General features: G+C 45.7%; 1 protein-coding gene across 2 annotated transcripts in view; it reads left to right on the top strand.

Moving 5' to 3' along the window:
* Nucleotides 1-20,580, top strand: part of NCAPD3 (non-SMC condensin II complex subunit D3) — a 48,005-nt gene that overhangs the window by 3,305 nt on the left and 24,120 nt on the right. The window contains exons 2-16 of one of the 2 annotated variants that reach the window (XM_060268381.1): nt 1,050-1,204; nt 2,284-2,446; nt 3,656-3,831; nt 4,551-4,733; nt 7,242-7,303; nt 7,555-7,642; nt 8,857-8,990; nt 9,842-9,914; nt 10,492-10,617; nt 10,771-11,023; nt 12,093-12,152; nt 13,066-13,149; nt 15,921-15,994; nt 18,027-18,161; nt 19,698-19,918. In XM_060268381.1, coding sequence (XP_060124364.1) covers nt 1,050-1,204; nt 2,284-2,446; nt 3,656-3,831; nt 4,551-4,733; nt 7,242-7,303; nt 7,555-7,642; nt 8,857-8,990; nt 9,842-9,914; nt 10,492-10,617; nt 10,771-11,023; nt 12,093-12,152; nt 13,066-13,149; nt 15,921-15,994; nt 18,027-18,161; nt 19,698-19,918 — 1,987 coding nt within the window. The remainder of the gene's footprint in view (nt 1-1,049; nt 1,205-2,283; nt 2,447-3,655; nt 3,832-4,550; nt 4,734-7,241; nt 7,304-7,554; nt 7,643-8,856; nt 8,991-9,841; nt 9,915-10,491; nt 10,618-10,770; nt 11,024-12,092; nt 12,153-13,065; nt 13,150-15,920; nt 15,995-18,026; nt 18,162-19,697; nt 19,919-20,580) is intronic. The other variant, XM_060268382.1, reaches the window with a different exon arrangement.

Below are 20,580 nucleotides of genomic sequence, written 5' to 3'. Positions count from 1 at the left end.
TAAGCATAAGGACCCCATTTCTGTTTATGTGAATCAAAATCCCCTTATCTTGTCAGGGACTTTTGGATCCTCTGTAGGGTCACAGTTCTCACTGTGAAACAATAATCAGTGCAATTAGGTGACGCTAATATGGCAAATAGCTCTCAAAGGAGCAATCCTTGCTCTATTGAAGCCATCACTGAATGAAATGCAAGTTGAGCTACATTCTGAAATTACAAACTAAAGTATTTTAACACTTGGGGTGGAAGTATCACATAGGATGCCAAGTTATGCACTCTTAAATCCAGGTGGCTTCAACAGGCCCTAAAATATTGAAGGGAAACTGAACCAAACCTGGCCATTGACTCCTATCCTTGTAATAACGATGTTGAATGAATTGAAATCTTTAAAAGCACGAGGATTATTGTGCCCCAGCACTGGCAATTTTTTTAATGAAACATGTTTTGATGTTTGCCCTGGAACTGCAGAAACTGATGTGCCATAATTAGTTTTAATAAAAGGTTCTAATTTATGCTTCAACCACCTGTTCACCACCTCAGATAAAAAGATAAGGACATAGTAATGCCTGATGTTTTATTCCTGAACCTCCCAGCAAGTCAGTTGTATGGGGTTTTTTCCCTCCTCAGAAGGGAAATTATTTTTAAAACTTATTTCGTGATGCCTTGCATTGTGGCTATAAAAGATGCATCACGTGTATTAATACAATATAGGGTATTATTTTCTATTTCATTCTCTTGTCTTTTGTCTCCATTTTAAAATTAAAGTGTCTTTTAAAAAATCTAAATCTTCAGGAGGTTGTGATATTTTATGCCTGTGTTCCGCTGTGTTCCGCTGTGTTAGAGTTTGCATGCTGTTTTGGGCTATCTGCCTTGCTTAGTATTACACTGTTCAAACTGTCAGGGCTTCCCCCAAAGCTTCCTTGGACTTTAGTGACGTAATGTGATTCCATTTTATTATGTTGTAAGGTGGTTACTGCATTTTGTATTTGAGGGAAAGTTTCTGGTTTGAAAACATCTTTATACATTTTAATAAACCTTTTTCCTCCCCAGCCTGGGTTGACACAACCTGGGAACTAGATTTCACAGAGACTGAGCCTTTGGATTCTGAACTAGAGGCTGTGATAACGGACAATGGTTTGGATGCCTTTTCCCAACTCTACACAGCTCTCTACCCCTTCGCTACAGATGACCATGAAACCACAGAAGTAAGTAAGAAGCATGTTTGTGATGTTAGCAAAGATTGGCTTGTTTTGTTCTAATTCACTGGTGAAGACTACAACACCCAACTTCCCCAGTCAGCATGACCGATTGTCAGGAATGATGGGAACCGTAGTCCAAAGTGTTTGGTGGGCACCAGGTTGGGGATAGATTGCAAAATTTTGGCAGTTAGAGCTCTGGCAGGAGAGATAACAGTTCTTGCCTCCCTGAAGCCTATTGCTTTACCATGTACAGCCTGATCCTTATTCAGAGTTGAGCTACACCTAAGCCCTTTAGAACCAGCAGAGTTAAACCAGCACTCCTAATTACTGTACATAGAATTGCAACTTTCAAGCATTCCTAATTGCATAGAATCCCAGCCTTCCATGTGATCGTCATCTGTAACATGCCCTATGTAATCCCCGTGATTATAGCCATTCCATTAGGTGTGGGAGAGAGATTTTGCAGGAGTTCCATCAGCCCCAACTAGATTGCCAATGGTGTGGGGGGGCATGATGGGAGTTGTAGTCCAGCAACTTTTGGAGGGCTGCGGGCTCCTCACCTTGGTATAGGCCTAGGTGGTGATGATTTCAAGCCAGTGTTTTTTAACCAATTTCTGGGGAACTCTGGAAATCTTAGGAAGGTTAATGGGTTTCCTTGATAAGAAGACCAATGACTGTGGGGTTATCTGAGATGGAGCCTGCTAACCACTATGGTTGCTCTCTGGGAATGTGCAAAGACAAAGACAAGTATTGGGAGTTTTCTAGGACATACTGTCAAGCGTCATGACACGATGGTGAGGTCTGACGGGCCTAGCCGGCGAGCTCATCATGCACTGTCATGTCCCAGAATCTTCTGCGGCTTGCAGGAGTTCCTCAGTAGGCCAGGAGATGTGGAAAACATTCCTTGAAGGTCAAAAGCATGGCGACCCTTGCTCTGAACCAATTGCGCAGCTGGGAAAATTGAACCAGTAATGCTTTCTCCCTTGAAACTCAGAGCATGCAGTGGGCTCCCATGTGGCTATTTGATGTCATGATATGGCAGGTGTTGTGTTTCTTCTTGTCAGATTTTTTCCCTTTTGTTTCAGAGTGCCTGGACCCTGTTTGCGGAGAACAATATCTGCCACAATGCCTTTGTCGCCGTTTTGTATCACTTTGTCCAAGAGGCCCAGAGTAAAAAGGCCAATGTTCATCAGCGGTTGTATGCTCTTCATGCTGCTGGATTATACTTCTTATTGGTTGAAATTCCAGGTAAGCAGGAGAGATGCTTGGATAACACTTTTACCTGTCCTTTGCACGGTCACCCTGTATATTTGTAATTGGATATAAGCTTGATGGGTATCAATGAGGCTATGCTAAATCAGGCCAGTAAATAAGCAATCTCCTGGCGATCAGAGTTTCCACCCTTAATGGACCAAAAACAATTGAGCTGGGTGTACATGGGGCAAGCAGAATCAAAATAAAATTGTTGGTTAGTAATAGCTGTGAAGTTACTTGCAAGGCTGTCATAAGCTGTCAAAAATTGTTAGAATGCCAGTGGAGGACAGGCTCTGTGTTTATTGGTTTAGCTGCAATGCTGGGAGTGACCCATGAAGGAGATCACTGCTGTCTTGAAGGAAGTGATGTTGTCAGATGGCCAAGGCACCAATGATGGAAGCACTTGGAATGTAGGGAGGAGGCCGGCCAGTGAAGCCGGGAATGAAGGTGCAAAGGTTGCTTATAACCAAAGTCCAATGAGTTTGCGGCCAAATGAAGATTTGAAATGGATGGTTCCCATTGAGGGTTTTAATCTGGGCCTGCCCCACTGTTAGACAGTGTGAGGGGGTCTGTCTTAGAGCTTTGGGGATCCTGCTAAAAGACAACAACTCATCCATTTTGTTTTCATTATTATCGTTTATTACAGGCATAGGCAAACTCGGCCCTCCAGATGTTTTAGGACTACATTCCCCATCATCCCTGACCACTGGTCCTGTTAGCTAGGGATGATGGGAGTTGTAGTCCCAAAACATCTGGAGGGCCGAGTTTGCCTATGCCTGGTTTATTAACTTTATATCCCACCCTTCCTTCCAATGGAGCCTAGGGTAGCAAGAACGCAAGCGATAAAACACCTAGAAGCAATTCCAATGCAGATACAGACCTGGAAAAATCTCTACGGTACTTAAAAGGCTTCTTGAAAGAGGAATGTATTCAGTGACTACTGAAAAGACAGCAGAGATGGTGCCTATCTAATATTTAGTGGGGCGGTGGGGATTAATATACTTTCATTCATAGGGTAGGATCGTATTTGGATTTTCTGCTCCTGATAAGTTAGCCAACATGCTGTGTTAGAGCAGCAAAATGCTCCTTCCCCCTTTTTGCCTTGCTTAGTTCTATGCTGCTTATGGTGATGGTAGATATGCCAGTATAGAGATGCTGTTTCCTTAAAGTGCAGGCTTTTGTCCACCTTTCCTTTTTGGACAGGTAGCATAGTCAACCGGGTGTTCCATCCAGTGATGTTTGAAAAATGCCTCCAGACTCTGTCTAAATGCTGGCCCCATGACTCAGACCTGTCCAGGAAAAGGAAAAAAGACAATCTTAAAAGCTGTAAGGGTGATCGGAAGAGGAGGGAAAAGCCAATGAGAAAGGAAAACGCAATGGTAAGAAGAAAATTACCCATGCATTGCCAAAATTTTATTTTAAAAAACCTTCCCACCTCCAAGGAGAAGTGATTCATCTAGCCAGAGGTAGCCATTCTGTATTGTTGAAGGTAACTCCAAGCTCCAGAGACAAGTCTGGAAGTCAGAAGTGTGTCTTTCTACACAAACAGGCACCCTTACTGACTCAACTTCTGTAATAAAATGGTCCCCATCCATCACTTAAGGCTTCACCATTATAGCAAACATAAATGCATGCAAAAACTCAGATAAAAGTAATGCTCAAATGTGCAACCCCTCATTTTCTACAACTTTTGGAAGCCAATTTCCTTCTGATTTGAATGGCGAGCAGACTCTTTATGTTGCTTTAAAATTTGGTAGCTTGCTAGAGCAGGCATAGCCAACTGGTATAAAATGTATTGATGCCAGTTGTCTAAAGGTGCAAACCTTTTCAGCTAAGCATGTCTTCTATGGAAGGAATCTTATGGTTCCCTAGATGATTTACTCCCAAACATGCTACAGTTCTTTGGGTGGCTTACAGGTACATTTGTCTCCTTCACCTCTTGGGTTTCTGTTTTTTTTCCTCTGCTTAGTGGTCAGTTCTTTTGGTGTGTGTTCAAATTTGATGGGGGCCAGTTCAGATTTACTGGGAGTGGACTTGCAGGCTGCCAGTGGAGCATCCTTGCTCTTTCAAATCCTTGACCCATTTCCTGCCATTCTAGATAGATGAGAACTTTGAAGAAGTAGAAGAAGAAGAAGAAGACGAGGAAGAAGAGATTTACTTCTCCGCACATCAGCTGCTTCAAATCCGGGAGGCCCTCTTCCTTCTCCTGAAGAACCTCCTGAGGCTTCTCTCTAAGTTTTCCCTGAAAGAGAGGTCACAGTGTGTGCAGACTTGTATTCAGGTGACTGGAACTGTTGGGATCTAAACAACATTGTGTAGAATCTGCCTTCTCTACCCTAGTGCCCAGCAGATGTTTTGGACTACAACTCCCAAAACATATGGCGAACACCAAGTTTGGTTAGCCAGATATAGATCCATCTGCTGCAAGGTGTTAGTTGCTAGCCTGGCTGGCTTTTCAAAAGGATTAATCAGATTTGTAGAGGATAAATCTATTGATTTAATACATTCTTATACCATATTTTCTGCCAAGAAGGCCCCCAGTTTCAGAGGCTCAACAAATGGCTACCAAGGCTCAAGGTGGTGTACATTGTTCTCCCCTCTCCATCTTATCATCAAAACAACCCTGTGAGGTAGTTTAACCTGAGCAACTGGCTTGCCCAAGGTCACCCAGTGAGCTTTATATCTAGTGGGGATTCGAACCCTGGTTTTCCAGGTTATAGTCCAGCACTCTAACCACTACCGTGTTTCCCCCTTTTTAATACGTAGCCATAAAGTAAGCCATGGCAGCATTTTTAAGGAGTTGCTATATCTAAGACACCCCCCGAAAATAAGACATACCTCTCATACCGTGTACAGCGAGACCGCTGAGCGCCCCAGCCAGCCAGCGGAACCCAGCCAGCCAGCAGGGCCTGGAACCAGCTGCTGCAGCGGCAAGTCACCTGCCGGAACAGGCGGCTGCAGAGTGGAGCGCTCCGCAGCGCCGAGCACTCAGAGCGCACAGCAGTGCCGAGCAGAGCGCCCAGCCACCCGCCTGGCCTCTTCCTGGCCCGGCCAAGGAGGCCTGCCGCCCCGCCGCCAGAACAGGCGGCTGCAGAGTGGAGCGCTCCGCAGCGGCGAGCGCTCAGAGCTCACAGCAGTGCCGGGCGGAGCGCCCAGCCAGCGGCCTGGCCTCTTCCTGGCCCGGCCAAGGAGGCCTGCCGCTCCGCCGCCGTAACAGGCAGCTGCAGAGTGGAGCGTTCCACAGCGCTGAGCGCTCGGAACGTCCAGTAGCACCAGGCGGAGTGCCGAGCCAGAGCGGCGAGGCAGAGTGCATGGCCCAAGGCAGAGCGGCGGCGGGAGCCCCGCTGGCCCTGCCAGGGTGACGGGCGGCGGTGGGAGCCCTGCTGGCCCCTTCCGCGTCGCTGGAACGTTGTGGGCCGCATGGCCCAAGGCAGAGCGGCGGCGGGAGCCCCGCTGGCCCTGCTAGGGTGACGGGCGGCGGCGGGAGCCCTGCTGGCCCCTTCCGCGCCGCCGGAACGTTGTGGGCCGCATGGCCCAAGGCAGAGCGGCGGTGGGAGGCCCGCGGGTCCTTCCGCGGCGCCAGGGCACGAACGGCTGCGGAAGCGCTGCTGGCCCCTTCCGCCCCGCCGGAGCGGCGTGGGCTGCATGGCCCGCCGCCGGAATTTTGTAGGCAGGAAGCGGGAGGCAGGCAGGCGGGCTGGGCGATGGGCCCGTGGCTGCGCTCGGCGGGGCCAGTAGTGAGCTCAACGCTGGCCTGCACCGGCCTGCGCCAGGGGCTCTGGCTCAGTCCGTTGCCGGCGCACGCCGCCTCGTCGTGGCCAGGATCTGGGTCATGGTTGGGTGAGTTCCCTCCCCTCCCATAGCGGCACCCGGGACAAGGCTGCCTCTGAGCATGCACAGAGAGACACCCCCTTCACATCCCCCCGCCAGTCCAGTGCCGGGGAAAAGGGGTCTTGGAAAGCCGGGGTGGGTTTATAGCTGGGGATGGGGTGGTCTCTAAGCATGCACAAAGTGCCTCCCTCACCGCTACCTTTGCTCTTTTTTCCGTGTCTCTTTTTAAAAGAAGTTGCTCCCCAGGGTGGGTCCATAATAAAAATCGTAATAAAAAATTAAGACATCCCCTGAAAATAAGACACCTTGTGTTTTTTTGAGAAAAAAAAGTTATAAGACGGTGTCTTAAAAAAGGGGAAACACGGTACTGTACACCACACTGGATTTTCAACTACACCCCTCTTGGCAATAATGTCTATATGAAACCCCTGTCTTCAGAGCCTCTATCCCTCTAAAAAGCAGGTGCCAGGGACAAATCAAGAGGAGGATACTGGCTTTCAAACCATGCTTTCGGAACTTCCCAGAGGCATCTTCTGGTCAGTTTTTCAGGGTGTCCTCTCAAATACTTATACTTACAATGTAAGTGATGCATGGGGTTCTGAGCAATCGCCTGGCCTTGCAAGATCCTCTGTTAGAATGATTTGTGATTATTTGCTCACTATGCTCGGGATCCCGCAGCTGGTGCACTTTTAAATTATGGGACACATGTAGCATGCAAAAGCATTGGAATGCCAGGATATTCTTTGTGGGCCTCATGTTCCACGTTTTATGTCTGTGCCTGTTAGGTCTGTATTCCCTTGCCCTCCAACAGTCGGCCGTTGCCCATTTCTTGTATGAACTCCAGCCTCCTATTGGCTCCAGTGGATTGAATAGGCTTACCCTTTGGTCAGAAGGCAGCTTAGGCAAGACTATTCTCCCTAGCACTTCATTTAACTCTTAGCTTTTACTTCTCTTGTAGATCTTTGTTATGCTGATGAGTTTCGAGCCCTGCGTGCATGGATTTGAACCTTCAGAGAGGATGTGAGTTATTGCTGTTCAGTCTTAATATCATACTTTAAAGAATGTGAGGGGATCTTTTAAATATTAAACTCTCCCCACCCCAGCCACAGTTAAGCCACATGTTAGTTCCTATTTGTTAACAAGAACTGGGGAATTGTAATTACAAGTGTTTGGTTTAGGACTTCTTAGCCTGCATAAGAATGGATCCAGCCTGCATAAATGGATCCAGCAGTGAGTTTTAAATGTTTTTTTTTTGTTTGTTTGTTGTACAGGACTATCAGCCAAGCCAAGTATGTCCCAGAACTTGCCTGTTTTGGCTTACAGCTGTTGTGCTCTCCACTTCACAGTGTAGAAGATAAGGTAAAAATGACTTGCATGCATGTTGATGTGTCTCCTCTCTGTCTATAATTCTTAGCATGTGCAAAGGCTCCCATTAGTCAAAGCCCACATTAGTCAAAGCCCACATCTTTATTAGGCTAACCAAAGTATTTCAAAATGATGTGCAAGCTTTTTCAGAAGTCTTCACCAAGCTAGAATGGCAAACCACTTTGAGCATCAGATATTGGCGGGTCTTTTTAAAGGGACTTGTAAATAACCTGTAGACAGAACTATGCAACATCTAGCAAGGATTCATAGAGGTTTGGTTCCCACAATCCCCCACTGTCCTGTTCTGGATGCTTCCCTCCCCTTCAGAGGCTCAGTGCTTTCTCTACAGTGTTGTGGCAACCAGGGGTCCACATTTGGCCATTTTTCTTTGTTGAAACCAACTGATCTGAGTCAGTGAGCCTTGCTTCACTTCTGGAGAGAGACATTAATTTCTTCTCATTTATAAAGACAAACCAATGGGACCTGCAGCAGAATGTGTGCCCTCTTTGGTTTGGCTGCTAGAGGGAGCTTTAACACTGCTGCATAAAACTGACGTGTGCCGTTTTACCACAAAGTAGGGCAGAGCGAGTTTTGTGGAGGCATTTTCACACCATTTTGTACTGAGCTAAGACAAATTTTCTGCAGACTCTTCCTATACATTTGCTTCCTCGAAAGGCTTTAACCCCCTTGTGTTTTTCTTTAATGCACAACAAATTCTTTCTATATATCTATATTAATTATTATTTACTTGAGAGTGCTACTTTCTCAACTAAGGCACAGTGCATTAAAAGGGAGCTCACGTAAATAAATGTGATGCACACTTCTCATTCATTCTGCCAGGTAAGAAGAGTAGGTGTGGTGTGGAAGCTTCAATTTGCCATACAGGGCATGCTAAAAATAGATTATGTAGTCTGTCTTCTATTGCAATCAGCAGCAACCCTTCGATCAAAGGTAGACTTTCCATTTTTCCACTCCTGTGTGCATAGCAGTGTGTTGGGGAATAATTATTTTAGCAATCCAATTTTAACTGGACCTATGCTAAAAGCTTATTGAAGTTCCCTCACCAGAGTGTGTGAGAGAGAAACTGGCTCTAGTTTCTTCAAATAAAGATGCACATGCTGTAAAAGGGGAGTAGTGGAAACTGATGACATAACCCTTCCTGGCACCCACCGACTCACCTGCGTGCCTGTCTCTTGTTGCTTTTCTAGGTTCTTCGCCTTGTGTTCCACCGTCTGCTCGCTGTCATCCTCATGTGGCCAGGGAGAGGTGCCTCCAGCAGCTCATCAGCCACTATTCCATCTCAGGCTGTTGGCGCAAGGAACCTAGCCATCGGATTCATCAGGTGAAGCTCAAAGTGGCTGTCACTTGGGGTTTGTGCTTGTGCATCTAAGCAGGACAGCATTAAACCATTCTTAACAGTCAACTCTTTGTGGGTGACTTTAGCATTCTGTCGTTCAGGTTCGTGGTCTGAATGCTTGAGATAGCCCTACCAAGTGAACAGATTTATCCATATGCAGCCTTTACACACTTATTAACTCTCCAGAGCTGTGAGGACCGGAAATGTAAAAATAGGAGTTGCTGTTGTTTCACATATTATGATCTGGGAACAGCATGTTGCTGCATTACTAAAGCTAAGCAGGTTTATGGATCTAGTTGGCAATCTGGATGGGAGACTACTGGGTGTCTTGTATAATGGGGGGGTCTTTTTAAGTAGAATATAAATATGTAAAATAATGTTACATGGAACTTGCTGCAATCACTGAACTGATCTCTTGCCTGGAAGAAATTCCTACTTGCCACAACTGACCAGACAGGTGGCCTTTTACAAGCCTGCTACGAGGGGGCAGATACAAGTATAGGTATCTGCTCCTCCATGACACTCAATATCTTTTGCCCTACCGACTTCATAGTGAGAGAACCTTGTATTTGCTGCCCTTACTTTTGGAGGAAGGGCAGGATAGAAATACCATAAGTATACAAACAAGGGCACTTGTTAGTTTCATAGGGTTTCCTTCTCTTAAGGCAGATAAAGTGCCAAAGCTCAAGGTCAGGAGTTCATGTCCCACAATCTCCATGGGATGGGAAGATCTGGGTAGCCCATCAGAGTAGACAGTATTGAGCTAGATGGATCAGTGGTGTATCTTGGCCAGAGCTTCTTGCCATGTCGTGTCTGACTCTTCCATTTTTGTGCAGCTCTCTGATCGAGGAACTGAAAGAAGTTGCCTTCCCTGTGCTGCGAATCTTACTGCAGCATATTTGTGTCAAGGTAGGTTATAATCTTTACTCTCCTGTCCAGTAGCATAGCATGTCTCACTTCTGAAAAAAAGCAGCTATTCTTTTCTTAAAGACAGCTGTGTAGCGGCAGCTGGTGACCAAGTTGCTTTCGTGGACTGGCCTCCTGAGAACTTTATTTGGACTGGATTCAGTCCAAGGTCTGCCTGTTTCCTCTCCCCAACTTTAGAATTACCATCTTGTTGGTGCTGTTTTTAGCAACATATAGAGGACCATGTGGCTTTTTGTAACACGAGCTGAACGGTTTTTAAAACCAAACCAGCCAGGAATCAGATCTTGAAGTAATCTATTAAGGACATTTACAGTAACTGAATTTCATAACTTGTTTCAGCAGGCCTTTATGATGCAACACAACTCTATGCTGTCATTCAATACATCACATTGCATTCCTTGGGATTCCCCTGGCTTCTGTATCTGGCAGCCTAAGGCCAGTCCCTTCCTTGAATTGGTTGTTGCCAACCTCTCTACCCTGCTCCAGAAGTTGCAGCAATAATGACAGATCACCTGAGTTCACTTAGCCTTGACAATTTCTTTTATTCCATTTGTTCCAGGTTCCTGATAAGTCTGAATACCGAACATATGCAGCATTGGCTGTGGCGCAACTGCTGTACAAATTCCCTTGTGCAAAGCACGCTGACTTCATAGCTTGGCTGCATAGATTTTCACTCAATAACAAGGTGAGGGCAGTGGTGGTTTGAACACTGGCCCTTTAGGGAGCCAGCAACATCCCTGACATGCTGCGAGCAATAAGCTGAACACCCAGCTAGCCTGTGACTAGTGGTGCCCTGCTTTCTAGGCTACATGGCATATTGGGATTCTTCTTCCAACAGATCTCCTACAGAGTATTTGCCCTTGATGTGGCCTTGGCCCTGTTGGACCTTCCAGAGCGGGAGCAGGACATCGCCTTGTCTGAGGAGCAGCAGGCATTTCTGAAACACAAATTCCTGGTGCAGAACATGGTCCTTGGGCGGTGCTTGGACAAAGCCCCAACTGTCCGCAGCAAAGCACTTTCAAGCTTTGCTCAGTGTCTCGAAGCAAAATCCACACTAAACGGAGAGAACATCCAGGAGCTGTTGCAGGGCAGTAAGTATGGTGGGGAAAGTGAGCAGGCTTCATGATGTTTTGGACAGAATGGGGGACGTTAGACAAACGGGGTCCAAGATTCAAATCCCTGCTTTGTCCTTAAGTGCAGTGATGACCTGGGAGCAGTCAGTATCTTTAAACCTATTCTACCTCACAGGTTTGTTGAGAGGATTGAAAAGTGTGATAACCCCATGTGCACAGCTCTGAGTTCATTGGAAGAAGGGCTACCAACTAAGAGATGCTTCCGTGTAGCAAGAGAGAACTGGCACACTGGCTTTCCTTTCTTGGACTACTGCAATGCGCTCTACGTGGGGCTACCTTTGAAGGTGACTCGGAAACTACAACTAATCCAGAATGCGGCAGCTAGACTGGTGACTGGGAGCGGCCGCCGAGACCACATAACACCGGTCTTGAAAGATCTACATTGGCTCCCAGTACGTTTCCGAGCACAGTTCAAAGTGTTGGTGCTGACCTTTAAAGCCCTAAACGGCCTCAGTCCAGTATACCTGAAGGAGCGTCTCCACCTCCATCATTCTGCCCGGACACTGAGGTCCAGCACCGAGGGCCTTCTGCCGGTTCCCTCATTGCGAGAAGCCAAGTTGCAGGGAACTAGGCAGAGGTGGAACCCTGTGGAACGCCCTCCCAACAGATGTCAAAGAGGAAAACAACTACCAGACTTTTAGAAGACATCTGAAGGCAGCCCTGTTCAGGGAGGCTTTTAATGTTTAATAGATTACTGTGTTTTATTTTTCTGTTGGAAGCCACCCAGAGTGGCTGGGGAAACCCAGCCTGATGGGTGGGCTATAAATAATAATAATTTATTATTATTATTATTATTATTATTATTATTATTATTATTATTATTATATTGTGTTGACTCGCTTCAGTTGATAGCAGAGCTAAGGTCCACCAGAGCTGGGCATAATCTAGCCCAGAGGCTGCTAGTTGTCAACCCCCCCTCTGCTTCATGTGAGCTATCCTCAGACAAAGAGTGTGTGTGTGTGTATATAAGTAAAGCCTTCTTTGGCTGCCAAATTGCATTTAATCTTCCTTTTACTTGCCCCCACAGCTGTTAGTTCTACAGCACAGGACTCAAACATGCCTGCAAAGACATTCCTAACCAACACAGGTGAGCCAAGCCACCAGATTCTGGTAACCCTTCACATTCTCTATTGAATCTTAATACCAACAAGCAGCTTGCTTGATCAACTGGTTTGTTTATAGCCAGTGTTCAACTGTTTTGAATTTATTGATGTCTTGTTGTACCCACTCTGTTCTCACATTGTCTTTGGTGATTTTGTATTTTACTTTTAATGCTGTTAGCAGCCCATTGGGTAGAAAAGCAGGACACAAATTTAAACAAACAAAGAAACCTAACTCTTAATTATGGGAATGTGCCTTGGCTATAATCCTAAAGCTATAATATCACCAATTAGTCACCTTTGGAGTTGACATCCCAGACAAGTGGGTGAGATGTTTAGTAAGAAGACCCTTCTTTTTGTCCTTAATCACTTGCCCACCAGCTGTCTAAGACATAATAAGAGTCCTGCTAGATCAGACCTGAGGCCCAGCTAGTCCTGTTCTCCCAGTTGCTAATCAGATACCCATGGGGGACCCTACAAGTAGGGCCCCAGCAAGACAGCACCTGCTCCCACGCTGCCAATAACTGGAATCCAGGGGTATATTGACACTGATACTGGATGAATGTACCATGGAGTTATTTGGAAAAAAAGTAGCATAACAGGCCAATGAATGATAATCCACATCTTTATTATTTTCTCCTTCAAGCTGTCTTCCTTGTAATGCTGGGTCATTATGACATCACAGCATCAGTGACATCACAAATCTTCTCCAGCTCCTATATAATAGCCTACATGAGCCTTTTTTTGATGTCACAACACAGCTAGCTTCATTGCACCTAAACTCTGCTGGTCTGATCTCTGGGCAACTCTTTGGTTATGGGTAAATGAATCATGACACACTTCTGTGTAGTTTCTATTCAGTAACCGTTGTTGTTGTTGTTGTTGTTGTTGTTGTTAAAGGTTCCTCCAGCCATTGTCTGAAGACTTTCCCAACATTCAAAACTTTAGAGGTGACCGAAGAGCGCAACACTACTGAGCATGATGGTATGCTGGATCCATTCTTGGGTTTTCCTTTTTAAAATTCACTCGCTTTTTCCTGCTTGATCATCTTGAATATATACATGGGGTTTTTTAAATTAAGAAAATAGTTACAGTACCTGTACAGAATATTGTTGGCTTTATTTATAGAAGAAGATTTCACGAATTATATCATAGTTACACGTGGGGCAGATCTATGTAGGAATTGTGTGTGACCCACATGGCAATTGTGTGTGTGAATGAAGATCCTTGGGAATTGTAGTCCTATGAAAAAGGTGGGAATTGTAGACCCTTTATTAAAACCATGCGCCCATGCATGTTGGATGATGGGACACTTATGGTGCAATCCTGCACCCGCTCTTATTTTGGAGTAAGCCCCATTGAACTCAGTGGTACGTAGTTCTGTGTAGGCTGTGTAGGATTGTGCTGATTAGCAGCTGAGCAAGGAAGAGATGAGAGAGAATCCTGACTGTCTGCTTGATTTTTGACTTAATGTGTGTGGTATGCGAGTTGTTGTAATGTTTGGGTATCTCTGAGAGGAGAGAGAGCTGGATCCGCATAGTGCCTCTTTTATCTCTCTCTGTGCACATTGCCTTGGGTTGAAAAGGTGGTTTGACAGTATGTGTGTGAGGATAGCTAGCTAGCGCATGCCTGTATGAACCGGGAGGGTTCAGGTCTCTCCCCTTGGCCACAGATTCATTAAATGGCCTCGGGCAGGTCAGTGTCTCTGTCTTGACCCTATTCGCTCCCTTCTCCTCTTTTTACTATGGCAGTGATGACATTGGCCTACTTTTATGGCACAGTGGAGCATCCAGAAGATAGAACTCAGTTCTTGGCCAATAGGAAGCCAAGGTGGTAGTGGTGGGGGAACTTTGAAGTCCCCCCCCCCAAAAAAGAAGAAGCTTGTAAAGGGCAGTTGAAGGAGACTCTCAGAAGAGAAGACTGAAGGAAGATAGCTGGGAGAGAGGAGACAGGCCCACCTGTACAGAATGGTTCATGTGCTAGTCTGATGTGCATAGTAGTATAACAAAGAATATAAGAGACACCCCGCTGGGTTGGAATAAAGGCCCATCTTAATCTACTATCTTGTTTTTCCAAAGACTGCACAGAAATCCTCCAGGAACCCCCATTCTCACAGACGGAAGGCAATAGCCGTTTTCCCACTGTTATTCCCTGAGTGCAACAGCATTCCACCCACTTGTGGGTCCCAGCAACTGGTGTAAATGCCTTTGACCCATATTTTCTACCTTTGTGAAGTGGTCCACTTACATGGACCACTTACAAACGCCATCTCCAACTTCTCGAAAGATTCCATCAACTGTGTTTCCGCCGAAAAATCTTACACATCACTTGGGAAGACAGGCGAACAAATGCCAGTGTACTGGAAGAAGCAAAGATCACCAGTGTTGACGCAATGATTCTTCAACATCAGCTTCGTTGGACTGGTCATGTTGTGCGGATGCCTGATGTATCATCTTCCAAAGCAACTACTCTATTCTGAACTTAAAAATGGAAAGTGTAATGCTGTGGTCAACAAAAGAGGTTTAAAGACTGTCTCAAGGCAATTTTTTTAAAAAAATGTAGTATAAACACTGACAAATGGGAAACACTGGCCTGAGAGCGCTCCAGTTGGAGAACAGCCTTTACCAAAGGTGTCATGGGCTTTGAAGAAACTCGATCTCAGGACGCAAGGGAGAAACGTGCTAAGAGGAAGGCACACTTGGCAAATCCACACCGTGATCAACTCCCGCCTGAAAACCAATGTCCCCACAGTGGAAGGACATGTGGATCCAGAATTGGCCCCCACAGTCACTTACGGACCCATTGTTAAAACCGTGTTTTTGGAAGACAATCTTACTCAGCTAAGAGTGATTGCCAAAGAAGAAGACATCCCCAGCAGGCAGCAGAGCCGAGAAGTCCAACCAGATTCAGCTGATGACTTTGGTTTGTGTTGGAACCATAGAATTGTAGAATTGGAAGGGATCCAAAGGGTCATATAGGCCAACCCCTTGCAATGTAGAATCGATGGTTTGCAAGTTAGGCAGGCCAGAGATGCCCTTTGGGGGGGGGGGCTAGCAGGTCAGCCAGACTGTCTTCCCGCAGAATTGGCCTCCACAGTCACTTACAGACTCATTGTTAAAACCATGTTCATGGAAGACAGTCTTACTCGGCTACGAGTGATCGCCGAAGAAGAAGAAAGAATAAGACATTTGTGAAACAGCTTCTGGGGAAAGCCCCACTACTTGATCCAGGAAGCAGTTGCACACAGAGCCCTGCAGTTGGTTGTTGTCGGGGGGTTTTTGGGGGGGAGTAAACTATTGGTTTTTGTTTTAACCAGTTTTCTTACACATCTCGCCCTGTAGGGTGGCACTGTCATGAGCGAGCCTTTTGCTCATTTTCTGACCCAGCCTAAAACAGGTGGGGGCCCACCCTGAGAAACAGGAGCAATGTTTCTGTGCGGTGTCAATTCGACCCCCTTCCAATTCTCATTAGATAACACCTTTGCAGCTGTTGTGGGATTACTGAGAGAATGTATGTGAAGCCTTCTTGAGTACTGGAAGCGCTCTATAAGAATGCTAAATCCATGCAGTGTTCTGCTGAGCATATGATATTTCCAAACCTCTTCTCCATACAGTATTTGTTATTATGTGCTGTGTTTATTATTCACTTACAGTTTCAAAGCGACTTACAATTTAAAAAGCATACTGTGTATGCAATTTAAAAAACATTAAAAAGTTAAGAGCTTCATTCTCTTCTCTCCCACCCCATTCCAACAGGAAAAGAGATCATGGTCATGCTGAGGCTAAGAGCTGAGGATGAGAATACAAGCGTTAGGAAATCTGCCCTCCAGGTATGTTCCTGTCTTCTTTTTGTGCTCCCAGTACCAACAGATATTGCTGTATTCTTTAAAAGTAGCCGGTCTTGCAATGAATCATAAAGGAACACATGGAAAATTGCACAGTACCCAGAAGCTACGTTCTCGGTATAATGGCTCCCTCTAATAGCAAGCTCAGTCAGCGAGTGCCAAAAGGATTTTAACCAAAATGAGGCCGCTAAAAAACAAGTGGAGAGGTACTAGGGTGCTTGTGGTTTTTGCAGAAACACTAAATTTTAAAAAGTTTTAAATTACGCTTCCCCATTCAAAGAGGAAATCTCCCTCCTTTAAGAGAACAACAACAACAACAACAACAACAACAACATAGACCAGGGAGGGCACAGAATGCAGATTTAGCAGCCACAGAATGCAGATTGTTATAGATGGGAAACACTCAGGGGTAGGGAATGGAGTATCGTGGATGAAAGCATAGCTAACTGGAACACCGAGCAGGAACGCTTGACACTGTAATGTAATATTGCTGGTCTCACTTGTCTCCGTAACTGAGATCAAGGTATTTCTGGTGGTTTCAAGAGTTGGCCCACTTAGCACAGTGCATTCAACCCTGACAGGTAGAAGGGTTCTCCAGGGTCTTTTTTAGCTATGCGCTCTGATCGCTCTTAACTGAAGGTACCAGGGATTTTACCTCCCACTGCATGTGTGTGCATTTGTTTTGTTTTTAAGCTAGAGGCATAGTGAGCTATTTTATACCAGACCAGAAATGTCTTCTCTCACTGGCAACAGCTCTCCGGAGTTTTGGGCAGATGCCATTCCCATCACCTGTCATTTGATCCTTAAAAAACCCCAAAAGAAACCCAAAATCCCTCAATGCTGGGGCCTGAACTTGGGACCTTCTCCATGAGATCAGATGCTCTACCACAGGCACCCCCAAACTTCGGCCCTCCAGATGTTTTGGACTACAATTCCCAACTTCCCCAACCACTGGTCCTGTTAGCTAGGGATCATGGGAGTTGTAGGCCAAAACATCTGGAGGGCCGCAGTTTGGGGATGCCTGCTCTACCACTTAGTTCTGGTACTTCTCTCCACTTGGCCACCATCTTCATCCTCCCTTAATTTGAAATTGTAAGCATACATAACCCGCACCAAAGTCACTGCGAGAGGGAGGGCTATGCATCCAAATAAATCAAATTATCTTAGATTGGTATTGATAATGGCTGAGAGAGGATTCCCGTCCCTGGCAGCCACAGCGAATGATGAATGACTTGAGAAATGTGACCTTAACTTGGCCAAATACTTGATCTCCTGCTGAGAGATTTATTACTGTGTAATGAAATATGTAAGCTTGAATAAATCACTTTTTAACATTTAAACCCTCATGTTTAGAATATTTATAGTGGCATAATGAATCTGTGTGGGAAGGTAATGAATTGGCACACATTTGAATGCAGAACTGCACAGACGTCAGTTGTGCTGAATATTGTAGGTTTCTGTAGCTGGGATAATTGGCTTGTTCCAGACTCCCTCAAGGGTGGCCATCATCCGGGGACCAAAGACTACTCGCATGATGGCTTTGGAATCTGGGTCTCAAATTTGGCAACATAGCCTGTCCCAAATTTCCAGATCAAAGCTCTGGGATGATCCTGACATCCCTTGCTGTGTGTCTGTCACTTAAGGCAGGGACTGGGGCTGGGGCTTTTCCCTTCCTGACAAACTTTTGGCAGCGGTGGGTGGGGCCAAAGGTGGAAATAGGCGGGGCAACAAATGCTGGCATTCTCTTTTGTACAGAGAGCTAGTTTCTACACACACTCACGTACCCCTCTCTATCCTCCAGGCAAGTAAGAAGCATTCTCACAGTTCAGAGATACATTCCAACCAGGCAAAGATGCTCAATGAGGTTGCAAAGCAAGGCTGGTGCGAGGTGTGGCCTGGGAAGAGACCCAGTGGCCAGATAGAGAGATCTGGAGGGCCACATTTGGCCTCCAGGCCTGAGGTTCCCCCATCCCTGACAGATATGTATTTTGATAGATGTTGCTTCTCCGATCCCTAGGTGTTGATGAGCATCTTGAAGCACCATGTGATTTCCTGCACCTTGGAAGACTTGGCCACGCTCCAGGATCGATGTCGCGATCCTGCCATCTCTGTGAGGAAGCAAGCCCTGCAGTCTATCACAGACCTCTTACTGGTGAGAGAAGTTGCTGGCTTTGCTCTTGGATGTGGCTGTGTATGAGAACTATTTTTTTAAAAAAGCCTATCACAATAACTTCAGAATTCAGCACCTGAGCAATACTAATTCTCCACTAATAAAAACGAGTACAGTAATTGAGACTTTGGTAATACTTTGTTTATTGATTCTGGGCACAGCCGTCACTGTCAACCCCCCCAAGCCACTCTTTTACACCAAACGTTGATGGGTGGACCTTGGATGTCTAGTGTAAAAACAGAATAGACTCCACAAGTTATTTCAAAGAAGAGATCCTTCACTGTGGCAGCTCCTATTCTCTGGACCCCCTTGTCCATTGCTATTAAGTAGATGCCTTCACTGTATTGTTTTCAACACTCACTAAAGACTTGTGTGTCTGGGTAGACTTGCTTAAACAAAACAAGTTTAATATGTGGTTGAATTTTATTATGTATGTTTGTATTTACATATGAGTTTGCTTATATTTTAATGTTAGCTTCCTTTTAACATTTGGTTTTGTCAAAAAAATTAATGAATATTTTATATCCTACGCAAAGTGCTTAGCGCTTACGGATATTTAAACAGTAGATAAGTTAAATGTCAGCCCAGCCCCTGGTTTAAAGCATAACCTTATATCAAAGAGGCAGGAACCAAATGAAAAGCTTTCAAGCTGCCCTATCCCATTTTATTTTGCTCTAATGGCAGGACAGCCCAGGTTTAGGTAAAAATTCAAGGCTGCTCATCCTTGTACTATTTCAGGCAACTGTGGCGGAATAGTGCCTTATGATGATTCCGGTTCATCATGGGTTAACCTATCACTCCCATGATAGGCAGGTGTTTCCTGGGAGGCGGAGCTAGACAGCATTCTAAATGGAGGGGGAACAACCGTTGAAAGGCAGTTGGGGGTTGGCAGTTGGGGAGTGGAGGGTTAGAGAGGGAGCAGGAGGTTAGGTTTGGGTGGATGGGAAGAAAGGTTATAACCGTTATGATCAAGATGCAGATGTATTAACAAGTCTGTATTATAGGAAAAGAAGATACGCACTTTTAAGAACCAGAGAAATCCATGTTTTCAAGTTAAAAAATAAAGTTAAATGTGCCTAAATGTTTGTGGACTCGGGACTAAGAGGCGAGAACAAAGCTTTTCTGTGAAAGAGGAAACTGTTTGCTTTTTCTCCTGTCATACAAAGGGCTGGTTAGTGAAGCCAAGGGAGCCACATAGTTGCCTAAGGGAGAGGCAAATTGTAGCAGTTAGGGATCCATGGGAGGGAGACCCCACTGGTGGCAATAGGTTTCGAACGCAGAGCCCTGAGGTACCCTGGAGACAAGTCCAATTTGGACACGGGAGGTTTACTCCCGTTTGTATAGAAGCACAGGGAGAGCCTCTGTTGTTAAAGCAGTGAGGGGTGGGAAACGGGGAATCTCTCACAGCAACCTGCAATCAGTTGAAGAGCGTTGTGATCATTTGCCTGCTTCTGATGCCTCATTATCTGAAATGGCTGTCTTAATGTCATCAGTTGGTCTCTATCGGTCTCCTTTCAGTCTCAGCCAGACAACGTTCTGATACAGAAGGCCTGGCTGACAGGTGTCGTTCCCGTCATCATGGACTGCGAGGACTCGGTGAGGGGGAAAGCCTTGGAGTTCCTGGACCGACTCTTGCTGCAGCCTATCAAGCACTGTAATAAGTTCTCCCGTGAGGACAGAGGCCAAGTGTTGGCCTGGGACCTCCTTATGCACTTCACAAAAGAGAGTCAAGAACTGAGGTATAGTCCATAGCACCTGAGCACATGCAGAATTATCCCTGTGCGGTGTGTCACCTATAATCTTGCACTTGTTGTCATGCATTTTTAACTTTTGGCACCATATGCATTTAACCTCTTTGCCTTTGATCAGATGCTCTGCAACTGAGCCACGGCTGTTCACCTGGTCTTATTGTTAGGAATTTTCTTCTAATGTTAAGCCAAAAGTTGCTTCCTTGCAATTTCCACCTGTTGGTTCCAGTCCTGTCCTGCCGAGCAACAGAACAAGCATGGCAGATGTACAGGTATTTGAAGATAATGGGTATGTGTCCCCTTAAGAACATGAGAAGAGCCTGCTAGATCAGGCCAGTGATCAGTCTAGTCCAGCATCCTGTTCTCACAGTCGCCAGCCAGATGCCTGTAGGAAACCCACAACCAGGACCTGAGCACGAGAGCATTTTCCCCTCCTGTGCTTTCCATAAACTGGTATTCAGGAGCATAGTTTCTCTGACAGTGAACGTATAGCCATCATGATTAGTAGCCATCAAAAGTCTTATCGTGTATCAATTTGTCTAATCTTCTTTGAAGGTCATCTAGGTTGGTGGCCATCTCTACCTCTGGAGGGGGGAACCAAAGATCTGGAGCTTGTGTGGTTGCAGGAATCATTTCCCCATAGTCCGAAACTC

This window comes from Zootoca vivipara, chromosome 15, assembly GCF_963506605.1.
Source record: "Zootoca vivipara chromosome 15, rZooViv1.1, whole genome shotgun sequence".
Lineage (NCBI taxonomy): Eukaryota > Metazoa > Chordata > Lepidosauria > Squamata > Lacertidae > Zootoca > Zootoca vivipara.
This window is presented reverse-complemented; position numbering and strand designations above follow the sequence as displayed.